At 38.2% G+C, this 17,077-nt stretch overlaps 1 protein-coding gene across 2 annotated transcripts in view; it reads right to left on the bottom strand.

Moving 5' to 3' along the window:
- Nucleotides 1-17,077, bottom strand: part of PDZRN3 (PDZ domain containing ring finger 3) — a 244,143-nt gene that overhangs the window by 47,210 nt on the left and 179,856 nt on the right. Inside the window, exon 1 of one of the 2 annotated variants that reach the window (XM_058167063.1) lies at nucleotides 15,810-16,213. The exons of the other annotated variant lie outside the window; for it this stretch is intronic. Within the exon in view, the coding sequence (XP_058023046.1) occupies nucleotides 15,810-15,878 (69 nt within the window). The 5' untranslated portion in view covers nucleotides 15,879-16,213. Of the gene's footprint in view, nucleotides 1-15,809; nucleotides 16,214-17,077 lie in introns of those variants that run through there. 2 annotated transcript variants of the gene reach the window in all.

The raw sequence follows: 17,077 nt of genomic DNA on the forward strand, positions 1-17,077 counted from the left end.
ACCTCAATTCAGCTCTGCTGTACATGCACGTGTGCCTCCCACTGGCCAGCTGGTCTTTGTGTGGGGTGGGCACGCGCGCATGTGCGGGGGTGCACGTGCAGGGCCCCCCGTTTGTGCACTGAATTTTGGTGGTTTGGGCGCACGCACACACTCGTGCTTTGGACACTCGGTCCGGAAAAGGTTAGCCATCACTGCTCTAGATTAACTTTCTACAGATAAGATCGCAGTTTTACTGCTACCAATATCATGGCTCTTTATTCCTTGGAGTACAAAAGAACATCCTCCTAGTACTACTATTATCCACTTGAGGAACAAGGGAATAGAAGATGACATCTCTGTTTGAGAACTTTGATCCCAGAGGAATGTGAAGAGAGTAAGGCAGAGCAAGAAAGGCATATGTCATAACAGAAGTTCTGTAAAGAGATGAAGAAAGTAGAACTATTTATATCACTTACATAGTGCATCAAAACATTCTTTTCCCCAGAGCCACTGAAAGTGTTATAATGGAGATGTTATTTTGACTTTTTAAGCTCCACTTTATACCTACTAACTGCAACATGTGCAGCATGTTTCCCTATCTGAATATTTACAAGATGAGTCAACGTCTATTTCCAAGAGTTCTCATCAATGACCATACAGGATGGTCAAGTCAGGGTGTAAAGATTCATTTATTTGTAAGGACAATAGGCTTGGGTATATTATAATGTGAACTTTGTTATGGTTCAATATCAAGTGTCTACCGTAACTTATAAAATATGCACCTCTTTAATCTTATATACCCTCTTACACAGCACTCATTTCCTAGTACTGTATTATCCAGTGGTGAAATCAATTTTTTTTACTACCTGTTCTGTAGGCGTGGCTTGGTGGGCATAGTGTGGCTTCGTCAGTGTGGCAGGGGAAAGATACTGCAAAATCCCCATTCCCTCCCCACTCCTGGGGGAAGGATATTGCAAAATCTCCATTCCACTTCACTCTGCGGCCAGCCAGAGGTGGTATTTGCTGATTCTCCGAACTGCTCAAAATTTCCACTACCGGTTCTCCAGAACCTACAGAACCTGCTGGATTTTACCCCTGGTATTATCCCCATTGAGTGAGTGAATGAGTATGTGTGGGGCTGTCTGACTCCATCCTGACTCTGGGGAGAGTACAGCATGAAATAATTAAGAATAAAGTAATGAAAAGACTATACAAAATAGACTTCCAGAAAAAGAGAGCCAATGCCATGAAAACACAGGGGTCACCAACTACTCTACTCAAAGGATTGAAGGAAGACCCAGATTTTATGATCTTCATTAAAAAGGGTTGAGGGATCTCTGTGGGGGACGTTGTTCCAGATAGGAGGCAATACAACAGAGAAGACCCACTTCCTGGATCCTATTGGGTTACATTGTCTAATTGATGTCACCCAAAGCATGCTGACTCTGCCTGATTGTATATTTTTATTCTCTTCTAGCAATGGTCCATCCGGACCTGGATACTGTTGGTTTTTCACCTGGCTAGTAAAAGGTGGCTCTGCTATCTTTTTGCTCTTAAAAGTTCTCCATCTACTTTTTTTTTATTTGCATTTATATCCCGCCCTTCTCCGAAGATTCAGGGCGGCTTACACATGTCAAGCAATAGTCTTCATCCATTTGTATATTATATACAAAGTCAACTTATTGCCCCCAACAATCAGGGTCCTTATTTTACCTACCTTATAAAGGATGGAAGGCTGAGTCAACCTTGGGCCTGGTGGGACTTGAACCTGCAGTAATTGCAAGCAGTTGCTGTTAATAACAGACTGCATTAGTCTGTTGAGCCACCAGAGGCCCCTTCAAGCTGGCTGACAAATATAAACTACCTATAAATACATTTGAGTTAGACTTAGAATAATATTATAGTCACTTTGAATGTACACTAATTGGCATAAATTAAAATGAAATTTCGTAGTATACAGCTCTCAAAGGGTCACCACCTCCAATATACATTACATAAATATGACGAATGAATGAATGAATGAATAAATAAGCAAGCATATACCCACATATATTATATGACACAGAGAAACAACAGTCTTGTTCGGATGTATAAAAAAGGTAAAGGTTCCCCTCGCACATATGTGTTAGTCGTTCCTGACTCTAGAGGCAGGGCTCATCTTTGTTTCAAAGCTGAAGAGCCAGCGCAGTCTAAGATGTCTCTGTGGTCATGTGGGCAGCATTACAAAATGCCAAAGGCACATGGAACGCTGTTACCTTCCCACCAAAGGTGGTCCCTATTTTTCTACTTGCATTTTTATGTGCTTTCGAACTGCTAGGTTGGCAGAAACTGGGACAAGTAACAGGAGCTCACCCCATTATGTGGCACTAGGGATTTGAACTGCCGCATAATGAGACCTTTCGATCGACAAGCTCAGTGAAATGAAATTTCGTTGCATACAGCTCCCAAAGGGTCATAGCTCCAATATACACTACATAAATATGACAAATGAATGAATGAATGAATGATTGAATGAATGAATGAGCAAGCATATACCCACATACAGGGGTGAAATGGTCCCGGTTCAGACCGGCTTGCCCAATCTGATAGTGATGGTGGCTGCTGGTTCGGAGAACTGGTGGCAAAAATCCCTGGCCCCGCCCCCCTGCCTCTGCTGAGCCGCACCATCAGCAGAGTTTTTTTTTTTTACTTTTAAAAGCAGTTCTTCGTCAGCCAAAAACATGCCTTTAAAAGTAAAAAAAAGCCTTTGAGGATTCTGCCCCTCAGCTGAGATCGGCAGAGCCTTTAAACATTTTAAAAAAAATTGTTTTAAAGGCTTCTCTGGTGATCTCACCTGAGTTCCTCATCAGCAGAACCTTAAAAAACATGTTTTCTACAAGTAGAAAACTTCCTTTTAAGAGATTCTAAGGCACTTACCTGATTACTGATCTAGTTGCTAGCTAATCTATTTCCTAAGCGAGCAACTAATGCTGGCTGACTTTGCTGGCTGAGGAATTCTGGGAATTGAAGTCCACAAACCTTAAAGTTACTAAGGTTGGAGACCCCAGATCTAAAAAATATAAATAAAATAAAATAATAAAATAAAATATTTGTGCAGCTTTCTGACATTTGGTGTGTTTCTGTAGTGTTTCACTCTAACTACACAAACACACAAAATCGCACAAAGCTGTATGTGGCATTTTGTGTGTGTGTGTCAGTTGTGTTGTGTGTGTGTAAAGTATGAAAGTTGGTTTTTGAGCTTTTTGTAGCTGTGTGAGGTTCCTGCTTGTTGCAAGGGCCATTTTGTGTGAAGTACAGCTGCTTTTACATTGTGTGTGTGTGTTAGTTGTGTTGTGTTGTGTGTGTGTAAAGTGTGAAAGATGGTTTTTGGTACCACTTTTTGTTTTGTATACTTTGTTTATTATTTTTATTATTTATTGTTATTGGCCATGCCCACCCAGTCATCTGACCACCAAGCCACACCCACCAATTAAGCCACGCCCACAGAACTGGTAGGGAAAATTTTTAGATTTCACCCGTGCCCACATATATGACACAGAGAAACAACACAGTCTTGTTCGGATGTATACATGTACGTTATTGGTATCTACTCTGACATGCAGCAATAGTATATGGTTCAAGATAAGAATGCATATGGAGTCCTATATGAAAATGCTGAGAACTGAATTTGGTATTTTTTGGATGCAAAATGCAAGGTGAAAAAAACTGAGCTTTGTCCCCTGCTACTTTGCAGTTTTCTTATAAATAAATATTGCTCATATGAACAGCAACTGTTTGTATGAGTAACATTTTTATTAATAAGCTATTAACAGTCTACCCAATTACTTGTAAGACTATTGAACTTAGAGGGATTTATTTCTCTCTGAGTAGACCTAGTAGTAGGCCTAGAAACAACTGTAATGTTTATTACTGAAATATGATTTAGGTTACAATTTACCTACATTGCTCTATGAGTAACATCCACTGAACTCTAAATGAAGGCTAACCTCTGAGTATGATAACTTTGTCCTTATAAAAAAAAAGCAAAGAACCTTCTATAAAATCATAGTAATTTGGGGATTTGTATTATCAAAAACATCAATTCTGTTAGACTACAAATGTCTGGATTCCTTTATGTCCTGGTTTAGCTACTTTAAAAGATATCTGCAATTCGAGGAAGGAAAAACACTGTAACTTTATTACAAACACAGCTGGGAACAACACCTGTTTTCTAAATCTCTTTTTCTCCCTCGGGTAAAGAGAAAAGAGGTTCAAAATTAAGGTTAATCCCTTTTACAACTTCATTTAATTTTTTTAAAGAAAGAAATTCACTGGAATGGGCAGTCTTTCTTTTTAAAAAGTGCAACTTTTAAACTTTTGTTTAGGAGTAGGCTTTCAAGTATCTGTGGATATGAGCCTCTATACTGCCCTTTTCTCTTATCATCTATAAATGGCAAAGTAGTAATACCAAGACTAAGACAATTTTTTAATTGAATGGAACAACATTCACTTGTTAAACATATTTAATTTTGCAATAGTGGTGAATACCTGTAGCTCAGGTATAGGATGAGGGTGAAGGTTCATTCCCCAAGCTTGTGGGTTGGTTTCCAAACATTTCATTACCAGGCTAGGTAACATCTTCAGCAGAATTTAGGGGATGTCATTGTTAGTGTTCTTCTGTTTATAAGGTGTGGGCATGTCAAGTGAGGTTTTTGTGATGGGTCAGGTGTGAGTCATCAGTGAGTCTTGTGATGGCTACCACCTGCCAAACTTATGAGTTTATCGAAGCCTGGCACTCCACAAGCAATTCCATCAACAGATACATTGACCTACAAGCAGCCTATGAACTACTAAAAATCCAAATCAACTACACAGCCAACCACAGACAGCATCGATCCTCAACAAACCCACGCAACTCCCCCACCAGTTCACCTCCCAATGAGTCTGACCTGATGTGATGGGTCACAAGACTCATCACAAGACTCACTGATGACTCACACCTGACCCATCACAAAATCCTCATTTGACACACCCACACCTGTAGCCTTTATAAACAGAAGAAAACCGACATCCCCTAAACTCTGCTGAAGATGTTACCTAGACTGGTAATGAAACATTTGGAAACCAGCCCACAAGCTTTGAAAATGAACCTCCACCCTCCTATTTAAACTTTCCAGTAAAATTTTCCAAGTGGGCGGTCTCAGTTCTAAAAAAAAATGATATTGAAGTGGATTAATTAGAATGAACCTTGAGTGATTTCTTTCGTGCTTATATTAAAAGACACAACACTGTGTATTTGTCTTAAAGTCTGAGCTCACTGAAAGGTGTTGGCTTTCTTAAATTGTTTTGCTTTAAACTAAAGCAAAACAATTTAGCTCAAGGGGCTAAGGTGCTTGTCGATCGAAAGATCGGCAGTTCAGCAGTTCGAATCCCTGGTGCTGCCGTGTAACAGGGTGAGCTCCCATTACTTGTCCCAGGTGCTGCCAACCTAGCAATTCGAAAGCACATAAACAATGTAAGTAGAAAAAATAGGGACCACCTTTGGTGGGAAGGTAACAGCGTTCCGTGTACCTTTGGCATTCAGTCATGCCAGCCACATGACCATGGAGACTTCTTTGGACAGTGCTGGCTCTTCAGCTTTGAAACGGAGAAGAACACTGCCCCCTAGAGTTGGGAACGACTAGCACGTAGGTGCGAGGGGAACCTTTACCTTTAAAGTGCCTTGGAAACTAACAAATAACACTTCCGATACTGAATTACATCCTTATTTCCAAGTATCCATTGTATCTCTTAAGCATGTGAGAATACCCTGGTTCACCAAGAAATATGCAACCGAGAAGTTGAGCTAAGTTCAGGAAGCAGCCATGGAAAATGAGGTAAAATGACTCAGAGTGTTTTTGCAGATACAAAAGAAATGAAAATGAAACTTTGATTTTAGGTTTTGATGATTATATTGATTTTGCTGCTGTAGGAATGGTTTGAATTAACTAGAAACTTTAAAGCAAAAGGTTGAAGTTATAACTTTTCATGTACCTGCTGCCAGTGGTGGAATTAATGTTTTTTTTACTACCGGTTCTGTGGGCGTGGCTTGATGGGCGTGGTGTGGTTTGGTGGGCGTGGCAGTGGAAGGATACTGCAAAATCCCCATTCCCACCCCACTCTGGGGCCAGCCAGAGGTGGTATTTGCTGGTTCTCCGAACTACTCAAAATTTCCGCTACCGTTTCTTTAGAACCTGTGAGAACCTGCTGGATTTCACCCCTGCCTGCTGCAGTGAAAAAAGTTGTAAATCACTGCTTTTTTCCTTTAAAATACCATTTAGCAAATTATAAAATTCTACAAACGAAATAAAAATAAAGAGGATTCCAAACTTTTCTTGACTCTTCAATGAAACTGACAAATATTTCAGAATATTTTCAAGGCTTCCTTTCCTCTTTAGCTTTACCATTTTTATCACCTGTAGAAAATTAACAAAACATTGATACAGGTAGTGATTCCTGGCTACTTCATTGAACTTCTACCAAAGGAGTGGCCTTGGGTGGAGAATCATGACATGGTATAACATATCTTCTTTTAGAAGGTCCAATTCAAAGAATCAGATAGGAGATAGGGAAAAAAACACCACTCTTTGAACTAGATGGATAAACCATTTGACTAGGAAAGGACTATTTTCTTCTCGTGGTATACTGAATGTCTAGTAGAAAGAATGAACCTGCACGAAACTCTTAGAAAGTTAGCTGATGCCAGCTTCCACCAATTGAGCAACTTCAGAGACAAATGGGAAATTTATTTGGAAATGTTCAAAAGTTTTTTAAGATAACTGCTTTCCGATTTAACTGAAGTAACCAGACAATCTTCCTTCCTTCCTTCCTTCCTCCCTCCCTCCCTCCCTCCATTATTGTTTTTTAACTTAGTTGTACATCATCGAGTCACTTTATGAGATTGGTGATCATTTAAATTTTAAAAATAATTGTTTAATTATTTAAAAATGGAGGTGACTTATAAGTTTAGAAGACTTTACCCCTTTCCTACCAGGTTCTTCACTCTCTTAGTTTGATTTTAGTATAGTTCTTAATAATATTTTGACTTCATGTTGTTTAATATTTTAACTAACTTTTACTTTTTTTTAATTTGTAAGTCAAGAATTTGGAAAGGTAAATATTAACAAATTGTTGTTATAGTCACACAGAATCACCTTGTAGGGGAGATGGGCAGCATAAAAAATTAGTATATAAATAAATATATATTGGGGAAGTATCTTCTATTGGTATCTGAATCTACCATCGTCTTCTTCACCATAAACTCTTCTCTTGGTCAGAATCTGGCTGAGTGGCCAAGTCCGAAAATATGGATCAATGCTTTATAGCACCACCCTTCAATTGACTCAGTTTCAATGTACACAGCTTTACTGCTTGTTTTGGTGCTCCTGAAAATGAGCCATGACCTTCCTTTTCATTATTAATGAACATAACACAACCCATTTATTAAACGTATACTTTCCCCTCTACTCCTGATGCCTGTTTTTCCTTCCAGTATTTGACATGTGACAGTAAAGTGTCAAGTAAATGTCCCCTGTGAATTCTTGCCACCTGCTTCCTAGTGTTGAACAAATGTATAAAAACATTATGAAACCTATTCGCCCAATCATTTATCATTTTAAGGAGGAAAGATGCTTTCTTATCAGCAAAGCACACTAGCTACACCATCTTTGGTTTAATGTTTTAGCTTAACTAAACATGCTACAATTCTTGGAAGGAATATAGTAGAACAGACATCTATCAGCCATGTTAGTTTAGTCTTTATGCATTACTATTATTTTTATTTTAATATATACTGGGGCTGTTTTTCAATAGATGTGCACACAGCCATGTATACATAAAATCCTATCATGAAATATAAGGGAATTTTTTTGTAGATAATTGAACAAAAATATTGCATTATTTATAAATAAACTAACAGGAAAAATCCTATTGCCAGTTTCTTGAAATGTTCTAATTAAGAATGGATTATGAGCCACAGAGAGACATGAATATCATTATGAGCCATTTTTCAGAAAGTTACAGCTCTCTCACTGGTGAGAATGGTGAGCTATTTCATCTGCAGAAAACAGCGAAATCCTTGGCTTCAGTATCCCGTCTTTTATTATTACATTTTTCTTTAATGAAAAGTGTGTCCTTTTTCCAGATGGCATTCACTGCCTTCTCAAATTCCCGAAATGTTATTATTTACCAACCATGGCATAGACACTAATGATGGTACATTAAATACTATGTCTAAGTTTTTAGTACTTAGAACCGTTAAACACATGAATGGGCTATCAAAATATATATTGTATGCCTGGAACTCTTTTAAGTTTGGAGATGTTCGGCTGGCTGATGCATCAACGTTTATTTTTCACTTTCCTCCCTTCTGCAAATTTTGTAATGGATTTATTTAATAAAATGCATCCATCAGAGAAAACTCTACACAATTCTGTACACATGGGAGAAAGCTTCATACATTATTGTGTACACTGGAGAAAATGGCTCATTAAAAGTATCTATGAGAGAAGAAAAATGTATAAAAAAAACTCCATACAAAGTTTTGTGTGACAGAGTAGACCAGACTAAGGAATCAATGTCACGTAAGTCTAAAACTACTTTTATTAGAAGAGCCTACAGTATATAGGTTGTCTTTAATTTATGACCATTTGCTTAACAATGGTTCAAAGTTACTATGACCTTAGAAAAAATGAGTTATGACTTGTCCTCCCACCTCCATGGTCACAGAATTGCAATTTGGCCACTGATAATTGGTTCACATTTACATCAGCATCTTATGGTCACATGATCATGATTTACAACCTTTCCAGCTAGCTTTGAACAAGCAAACCAGCTGGGGAATCTTGATTCGCTTAATGTCTGGGTGGTTCACTAAATGACCACATGATTTGCTTCATATGATTTGTTAAAATGATTGCAGAGTCACATCATGACTTGCTTAAAGACTGCAATGCTTAGTGACCAAAACTCTGGTCCAATTGTGATTGTAAGTTGAGGCCTATCTATTGTAATAGAATCTTACAAGGCTGATTGTGTTTTCCTCCTCCCTCACTTTATCTTTGTGTGAATTGGGGGGGATCCTATCTAAGGTATTTCTTCAAGTAAGTCTTTTTGGAATGGGCTTAAATTGTGCTTCTCTGATTGTTACCTTAGTATCAGATCTTCCGACTGTACTTCAAAGTCACCCTGTGTCCTCTTTATTGGCCACCAATGTTCATATATGTTTTATGCAATTTCTTTACGAAGCCACCATTATTAAAAAATAGTTTCACTGACTAATCTGGACAGAATTGATCAACTCAATGAATAAATTAATCGATAGCTGTACACATGTTCTTCCCTTAAAAATTATGTCTGGTATTATATTGTGATGTATGTGTATAGTCAGAATGGGAAACCAGGAAATAATATGATGGATAGATTTTCACTCACAATGATATTGATGAGTTGAAAAGTCCTCTTCAGCTAAAATATCAACTTAGTTTCTCACAATTGATTATAATAAATCAGAAGAATTCCTGAGTGGAGTAAATAAAATGTAGTTGTGGGCTTGTGTGTTCTGAGGAAGATATGCCAAGTCTTATCAGAGTGGGCAGATGAGAGGGTTGTAAAGCACTATGAAGCAGTATACACATTTAAGTGCTATTGCTATGCAATTTAAATAAGAGAGCAATATGAAGTGGTATATAAGTCTAAGTGCTATTGCTATGTAATTTACAGAAAGCCATACTAGATCAGTTGTTGTGGAGGTCAACAAGGACCTAGCTAGAGTTGGAATTCCTTGACATCTGATGACAAATGGGCTACAGGCATTAGGACTGTTAGCTGAGCAGCTGTAAGACTACTGGAAGAAAATTGTTTACCTATTGTAAATATTCAAAGACTGAAAACAAAGATCTGAAGCACAATGAAGAAGATGCACTGAAACTAGTATACCAGGATGACTTACTGACTACTGGAGACATCAAGCTGGTCTACAAGAAAGACCAAATGAAGAACAGAAAAGAGAGATGACATGTCAAAGTATTACATAGTCAGTGCATAAAACAAAATAGCAGGCAAAGCAGATCTGGCAATGGTGTAGGAAAGTTGAAGAAGGAGACAGAGGGGCTAATTCTGCCTGCACAAGACCAAGCTTTAAAAACAAATGCATGCAAAGACAGAATTGAGAAGGCAGCAACAGACAGAAAATGCAAAGAAGCTGAAGAAACAGGATAACCTAAGTAACTGCTGTAAGAAGCCTGAACAAATTGACTATAAATAACAATGGTGTATTGGAATAACTTCAAGAAATGATGGGGTCCCAAAATAGACAAACTAATAGAAAATGAAGTCACTAAAGTGTTCTGGAACTTTAGAATTCAAAAGAGAAGCATCTACATACATAACACCCCAGACTAAACAACTATCCATAAGAAATAAAGGAAAATGTATAAATAGTGGAAAATTGCAGAACCTGGAGACAACAGAATAGAAGAGAAAGAACTAAAGAAAATCACAAAATACAAAGGCCTGTGAATAGAAGTAGATTGACTACGAGAAAAGAAAGAAAACACAGTACCAACAGGGATAGGCTCTTTGGGTGCAATTCCAAGACATACTGTATGGAGCACCAGTTTCATATGGGGCCACAGATTGCCAGCCTCGATTGAAATCTTGTTTATTGTTGATATTGGCAAAAAACAAAACAAATAAGAACATCCTCTCCTCTCCAAATAGAACCTTTCTGTAACGTCCAGAGCAGCATGGGAACATTTTTTAAAATTTCAAATTTCTAAAGATTGTCTCCTTAGAACAAACTGTACAAGAAAGCATTTACAATTAAGCTTTTGTCATGTAACAACTTGTATTCAGATGGTTGTAACTGTAGAGAATATATATGTACAATAACTCGTAAGTGCCATGAATATGCATGGATACTATATGTGCTTTGAAAACAAAGCCAATGTCAAACATGTAGAGTTATCTGGAACACACTGTTGCACATGAATCCCTCTAGCTCTGTAGCATTTGCATTCTTGGACTTTAGGATAGGGCCAGCTACTCATATTAACCATGTAAGTTTTCATCCTGTTTTGAAGCAATACTTATGTTGTTGCATATGGATATAAAAGCAAATAGTATTTATACACCATGTTACAATTTAATGACAATATGCTAGGGTAAGTCTATTATCTGCTTTGCCTTAAATGCTAATGTTTACAATCTTAAATAGTTCTAAAACATTAAATAAAATGAAATCATTACAGTTTATCAAAATATCTCCACTATTAGGTTTTGCGTGCACACACACACACATAAAGACCCATTCATTGTTTCTTAAAAAAAAAAGATAAAATGATTGCTATTCACTTTGAAATTATGTCATCTGGTTATTATTTTTAGTTTTCATTTTTCTTTACATCATTAGTTTATGCCACTTGATTACAATTGTTTCAGATAGGATTTCTGTCCAATAATTCTCTGGTAGTGAACTGCCCTCCACACAAATTACTAGAGCAGCAGTCACCAATTGGTGGTCCGTGAACCACTGATGGTTTGCGAGAAAATTTTGGTGATCCGCAGAAAGATTATTTGCATTTTTTATATTGCACTAAATACTATTTATCTTTTTAAAAAATTCATATTAGTGGTCCTCGGGATTTAAAATTATGAATTTAGTGGTCCCTGAGGTCCGAAAGGTTGGTGACTCCTGCACTAGAAACTGTAAAACAAACTATTCTCCTCCCATTAATGTTTTGATAAAATTGAAGCAGTACATGAAAGATGTACTGACACTGTACTTAAGAGAGAAGAAAATTCTTCTCTTGGAATATGATGATAACCACATGCCAAAGTAGTAGGTATTCCTTCTCTTTTCCTTTCTTTCATAACTGGTCTAACTATGGTTTGCTTGAATCATGTAATAATCCTAACAACTGCTGAATAGCTTGGGGAGCAGGAATTATTCCTGTTCTCTAACAATAGGAACATTAGTGCATTCTAAAGAAAGGACAGGACATTATTCTTACCCTGTGCATTCCTTTAACTTGTAGTACACAAATTTCTTGTTATGCTGCTAAAGCTTGTCAAAAGGCCCAAGACTATTATCTTAAATTCACCAACTTGGAGGGTTCAAAAGTAACGCTATAAACTGGTAGAAGTCCAACTACTTCATTTTAACTACCATATTTTTCATTGCATAAGAGACACTTTTTTCTCTCCCAAAAGTGGGTGGAAATGTCTGTGTGTCTTATGGAGCGAATATTGCTGAAGCCCCGCCCACCCGCCGGCCCCCACCCACTGGCTGTTTTCAGCCTCCGTGCGCCCTGTTTTCGGCCTCTGCGCATCCCATTTTTGGCCTCCATGCAACCCATTTTCAGCCTCCCCGAAGGTCGAAAATAGGATGCGCGGAGGCCAAAAATGGGATGTGCGGAGGCCAAAAATGGGATGCGCGGAGGCCAAAAACAGGAGTGTGTCTTATGGTCAGGTGCATTTTATGGAGCAGACATCCCCAAACTTTCAGACCTCAGGGACCACTAAATTCATAATTTTAAATCCCACGGACCACTAATATGATCTGCCTAATGACCAGCTGGGTGGGTGTGGCTAGGTGGTCATGTGACTGGTGGGCATGGCCAACTCAATGTCACTCACATTGAGGTGCGCCTCATCTGCCTCTACTCGCCTTTCCCCTCCCAGCCCCTCCTCGCCTGCCTGCCCGGGCTCCTTAGGGCCCCAACAGGAAGCAGTTGCTGGAGCTAAGCAGCCACCATGAGAAAGAGTTGGCAAAACAACTCAGTTCTAATTGGATCTGACTGAGAAGGAGGCTAAGTAGAAGCACCTCACTGAGGACTAGGAGCATAGGCTTTCCAAGCAGAGGGAAGATCTCTGGGAGTGCAAGGCCAGGTACCGGCACCTGGAGGCTCAGCGGGCTGAGATGGTCAGCAGTTTCAGGACATGATGCAGTCCCACTGGAATGAGGCCCTCGAGCTCTTCACCACCAGTGGCATTTCCCCTCGGCCTTCACCCAAAGCCCCAAATCAGGAGGCTGAAGCAGACCCCAAGTTGGAATTTCTGCCCCTCTCCGACCCACACATAAAGACCCTGAAGGGGGAGACTCTCTGCAGCAACACAAACATTCATTGCATGTATCTGTCCCAGGGGCTGTAGTTTGAGGACCCTTGATTTAGTGCAATATAAAAAATGCAAATAATTTTTCTGCAGACCACCAAAATTTTCTTGCGGACCACCAGTGGTCCATGGACCACCAGTTGGTGACTGCTGTTATGGAGCAAAAAATAGGGTAAATGTGGATCAAATTGCTCAACAAATAAAGGGTGTAGGGGAAGAGAGGAATCTTGGGGAAAAGGCTACTTTTGAAAAAAAAAATACAATGGAAAAATTATTGTATTTCAGAGGTGGGCTGCTGCTGGTTCAGACCGGTTCAGACGAACTGGTAGTTGCGACCAGTGGTCCCGCCCACCCACCGTGGCGCTATCCCATCTTATATCGCCCTCTTTTTGAATATATACGGAAGGCACATGTGCAAGCGAAGTGAGCGTGCGCATGCACACGCTCACATTTTTGGTGCTGGGCAAACTGGTTCTTACAACTGGCAGCAGCCCACCACTGTATTTGTTGCTTTGGGAGAATTGTGATTTATTGTGCATAAAACTCAAGTTTTAACCTTTATAGCACATTTCTCATCAACTTCCCCAAATCTTATCCAGAGGTTCTCTCAACCGTCTGGAACCAATTAAGATAAGAGGATTATAAGAAAGTTATACAAAGAAGGAGAATCCGTTGCATTGAAAAATATTGTTTCATAGCCAGACAAAGTTGAAGATTGTTCATGATATTATATGAGTAATAGATTTAAAAATCCTTATAGCAGGAAATTCGTATGTACGGACAACTGTAAATATAAATATATGATTGATATGTTTTCTCATCAATGTGGTTTATATTTTATATCTTCAGTATTTCATTTTGCAACCTGAGGCTTTATTACCCCATTAGCTGCTCAGAATCACTCTACAAGTGGGTGGCCCTATAAAAGTAAGATAAATAAACAAGTTTGCTCATGTGATGTAAGGACTTGATACTCTAATGTACCCCTAAAGGATAAAAATCCCACCTTCCACAAAATACATAATAAAAAAATAATAATGATTCTAGGAGAAAGGATATTTCCTATTCCCAAGTGTCCATTAAATATGGAATGATGTCATTATGGTGGTTTACATAATTTACATAATGATGTTACTACACAAATCATGGAAATTGGTACAAGTAAACAATTTGCATCACATGGCTGTTATAAAATTAAGATAAAATTAACCGTCTTATTCAGTTGATTTTTATGCAATGGATATCTCTCTTATTTTGAGGAGAATATATAAAATGAAATTTTGGTCTACTGCATCTGAAGTCCTCTAAATTAGGATCAAGGCTTCATTTTATTAATCTACATTTTCTATCTTCTGAAGCCAGAATGACAGGCAAAACATTCTTACTTTAGTTTAAGACATAAGATATACAGTGCAACTGCTTATAAAAAGGGACGTAGACTGCTATTGTAAAGCATCCATGTCATGTTTGTAGTTACCAAATCATTTCTGGATTAATTGCAGCTTTCAGGACAGGCAATACATCCATAGGAAGGTTTAAAAAGCAATTCTATTCCTTTTCTATTTCTGTCAGCAATAGAACAAGATCCATTTTATACACTACATTGTGAATGCTATGAAAAATCACCTTTCTCAATGATTTACAATAACACCCTCTGCTGGCAAGTATAAAAATCCTCCAGATTTTGTATTTAACAATACATGCAGCATTGTTGTTAAACTACTTAAGTGTTTTCATTTTGTAAAACACTACTTTGTAAGATAAAAATCAGTGTACTCATTACTTACGTACAGATAACGAGATGTATTTCTAAAGGTAGGTTTTGATCTGTCAAAGCTTGCAAATATTTTTTTATAAAGAGAAGTTAAAATAGTTTCTGGTATCAAATGGCTCTTTTTCTTTTCACAATTATGGTTTCTTTGACAGCATCTCCCTTTATCATGAATACAAATCTACGGTAGGTTGTAATGGATATTTCAGAAGGAACTTCAGAAAGAACTTAAGAGACAGAGCAACCAATGTGAAAAGGAGGAAAAAAAGACCGGAAAAGGATTAATTATTATTGAAGGCTTTGTTTCCTCTTTCTTGGGGACTTGGGAGAAGCAATTTTATCAAATGGTATAAAAACAATTCTGAAAGAACTAGCCACCGACTCACAGATTTCTGAAATTTAAGAGTACAACTTGGGTAAGTATTTGAGGAAACATTTATTCATTTTATTTATAGAGCCATTTTCCCCACAATTTGTGACTCTGACATCAGTCACTGATCTGATTCTTGTAGGTAAGTAAATTAATGTATGTGACCTGTAGAAACAAATGCCACAATATTATTGGTAAACAGAAAGCTCCCCTTGTAGTCTGTCAATCGTTATTCATTTTACTCCAAAGTTGATCAGAGAGCTTAACCAAAAGCTCACCTGGCTGAGGTGGGTTTTTTTTAAAAAAAACCGTCAGTGGGAACAACATTCCCCAGTGTATTGACCGGTTTGTGCATTTCAACAAATATTTAAACTTCTGTCAGAAAGCAAGCTGCAAAACAAGATGCCCAAACCTTTCCATTGAAGTAAGAAAGAGATCTCACTGAGGAAATAAATTAAAATTCCCCATTCATTCATTCACCCTGTTCTAGCAACCACTACCCCCAGGATAAGTTAATGTGCCCTCAATCCTTGCAATTGGAAGCAAAAACAGGATTACCTGGCAAACTTCATATAGTAATTTGTATTGTTCTTCTTGCTTCTGAAGAGAGCACAAGCTGCATCCCATGTTTCAGAAAAAGAGTCTTCCTTATTTGCTGTGAGAGCCAGAAAGTTGTTGTTTCCAAGCATGCAGGCAAATACTCCTCTGGCACACACAAGATAATCAGATGAAACTGAACGGGCTCCGAGTGGAGATGCTCTGATCACTGCTCTGCCTTCTTCCTTAACACACGCCCTCTCACAGTATACAACCCTCCCTCTCTCCTGCTTTAGTCCAATGCACACACTATATACTGCTATTCATGCATATTAATCAGCTCTCATTGACTATTCATAACAGGCAAAGATACGGAGGCTATAATTGCTGCCTATGACAGCTGAAATTTCTCTAATTAACAAGCAAGCACTTCAGTAGCAGGGCATAATAAAAGACACTAACAATTCTGTAAACCATTTTGTAGCAATTACAAATAAACACAACTGCATTTTACTGTAGTCCCCAAGGATAATTTTTAGCATACTTAAGCAGATTAAAAGTACATTTTAAATGTAAGTCATATCCCAAACACTTCTGCTGCAGAAACACATTATGGGCATTATTAACCTATGCAGAAAAGTTAAAGAAAACAATAAATATTTAAAAGAATTCAGCTACAACTAAAGAAAAGTCTGTTGTGAAGAGGCCAGATGTTGAACAAAAGTATTTAAGACCAAGGACCCTCTGGAATAATGTTTCTCAACACCAACAACTTTAAGATGTGTGGGCTTCAATTCCCAAGTATCCTATAGTCAGATGCGGGGGAATTCTGGGAATCCACACAACTTAAAAGTTGCTAAGGTCAAGAAACACTGTTCTGGAAGATGTGAAAATTGGGAGGAAGACATTCTTTTTTTAAAAATTATTTACATTTATATCCCGCCCTTCTCCGAAGACTCAGGGCGACTTACAGTGTGTAAGGCAATAGTCTCATTCTATTTGTATATTTACAAAGTCAACTTATTGCCCCCCCAACAATCTGGGTCCTCATTTTACCTACCTTATAAAGGATGGAAGGCTGAGTCAACCTTGGGCCTGGTGGGACTAGAACCTGCAGTAACTGCAGGCAGCTGTGTTTTAATAACAGGCTATCTTACAGCCTGAGCCACCATGGCCCTTCTGAACCTTTTTTAAAGGCACATTATTACCAGAGAATCCCATAATAGCAAAGTTTATTACACCTCAATTCCCATTAGCATCATAATAATTAGAATGTGGTTATAGCACCT

This window comes from Ahaetulla prasina, chromosome 2, assembly GCF_028640845.1.
Source record: "Ahaetulla prasina isolate Xishuangbanna chromosome 2, ASM2864084v1, whole genome shotgun sequence".
Classification (NCBI taxonomy): domain Eukaryota; kingdom Metazoa; phylum Chordata; class Lepidosauria; order Squamata; family Colubridae; genus Ahaetulla; species Ahaetulla prasina.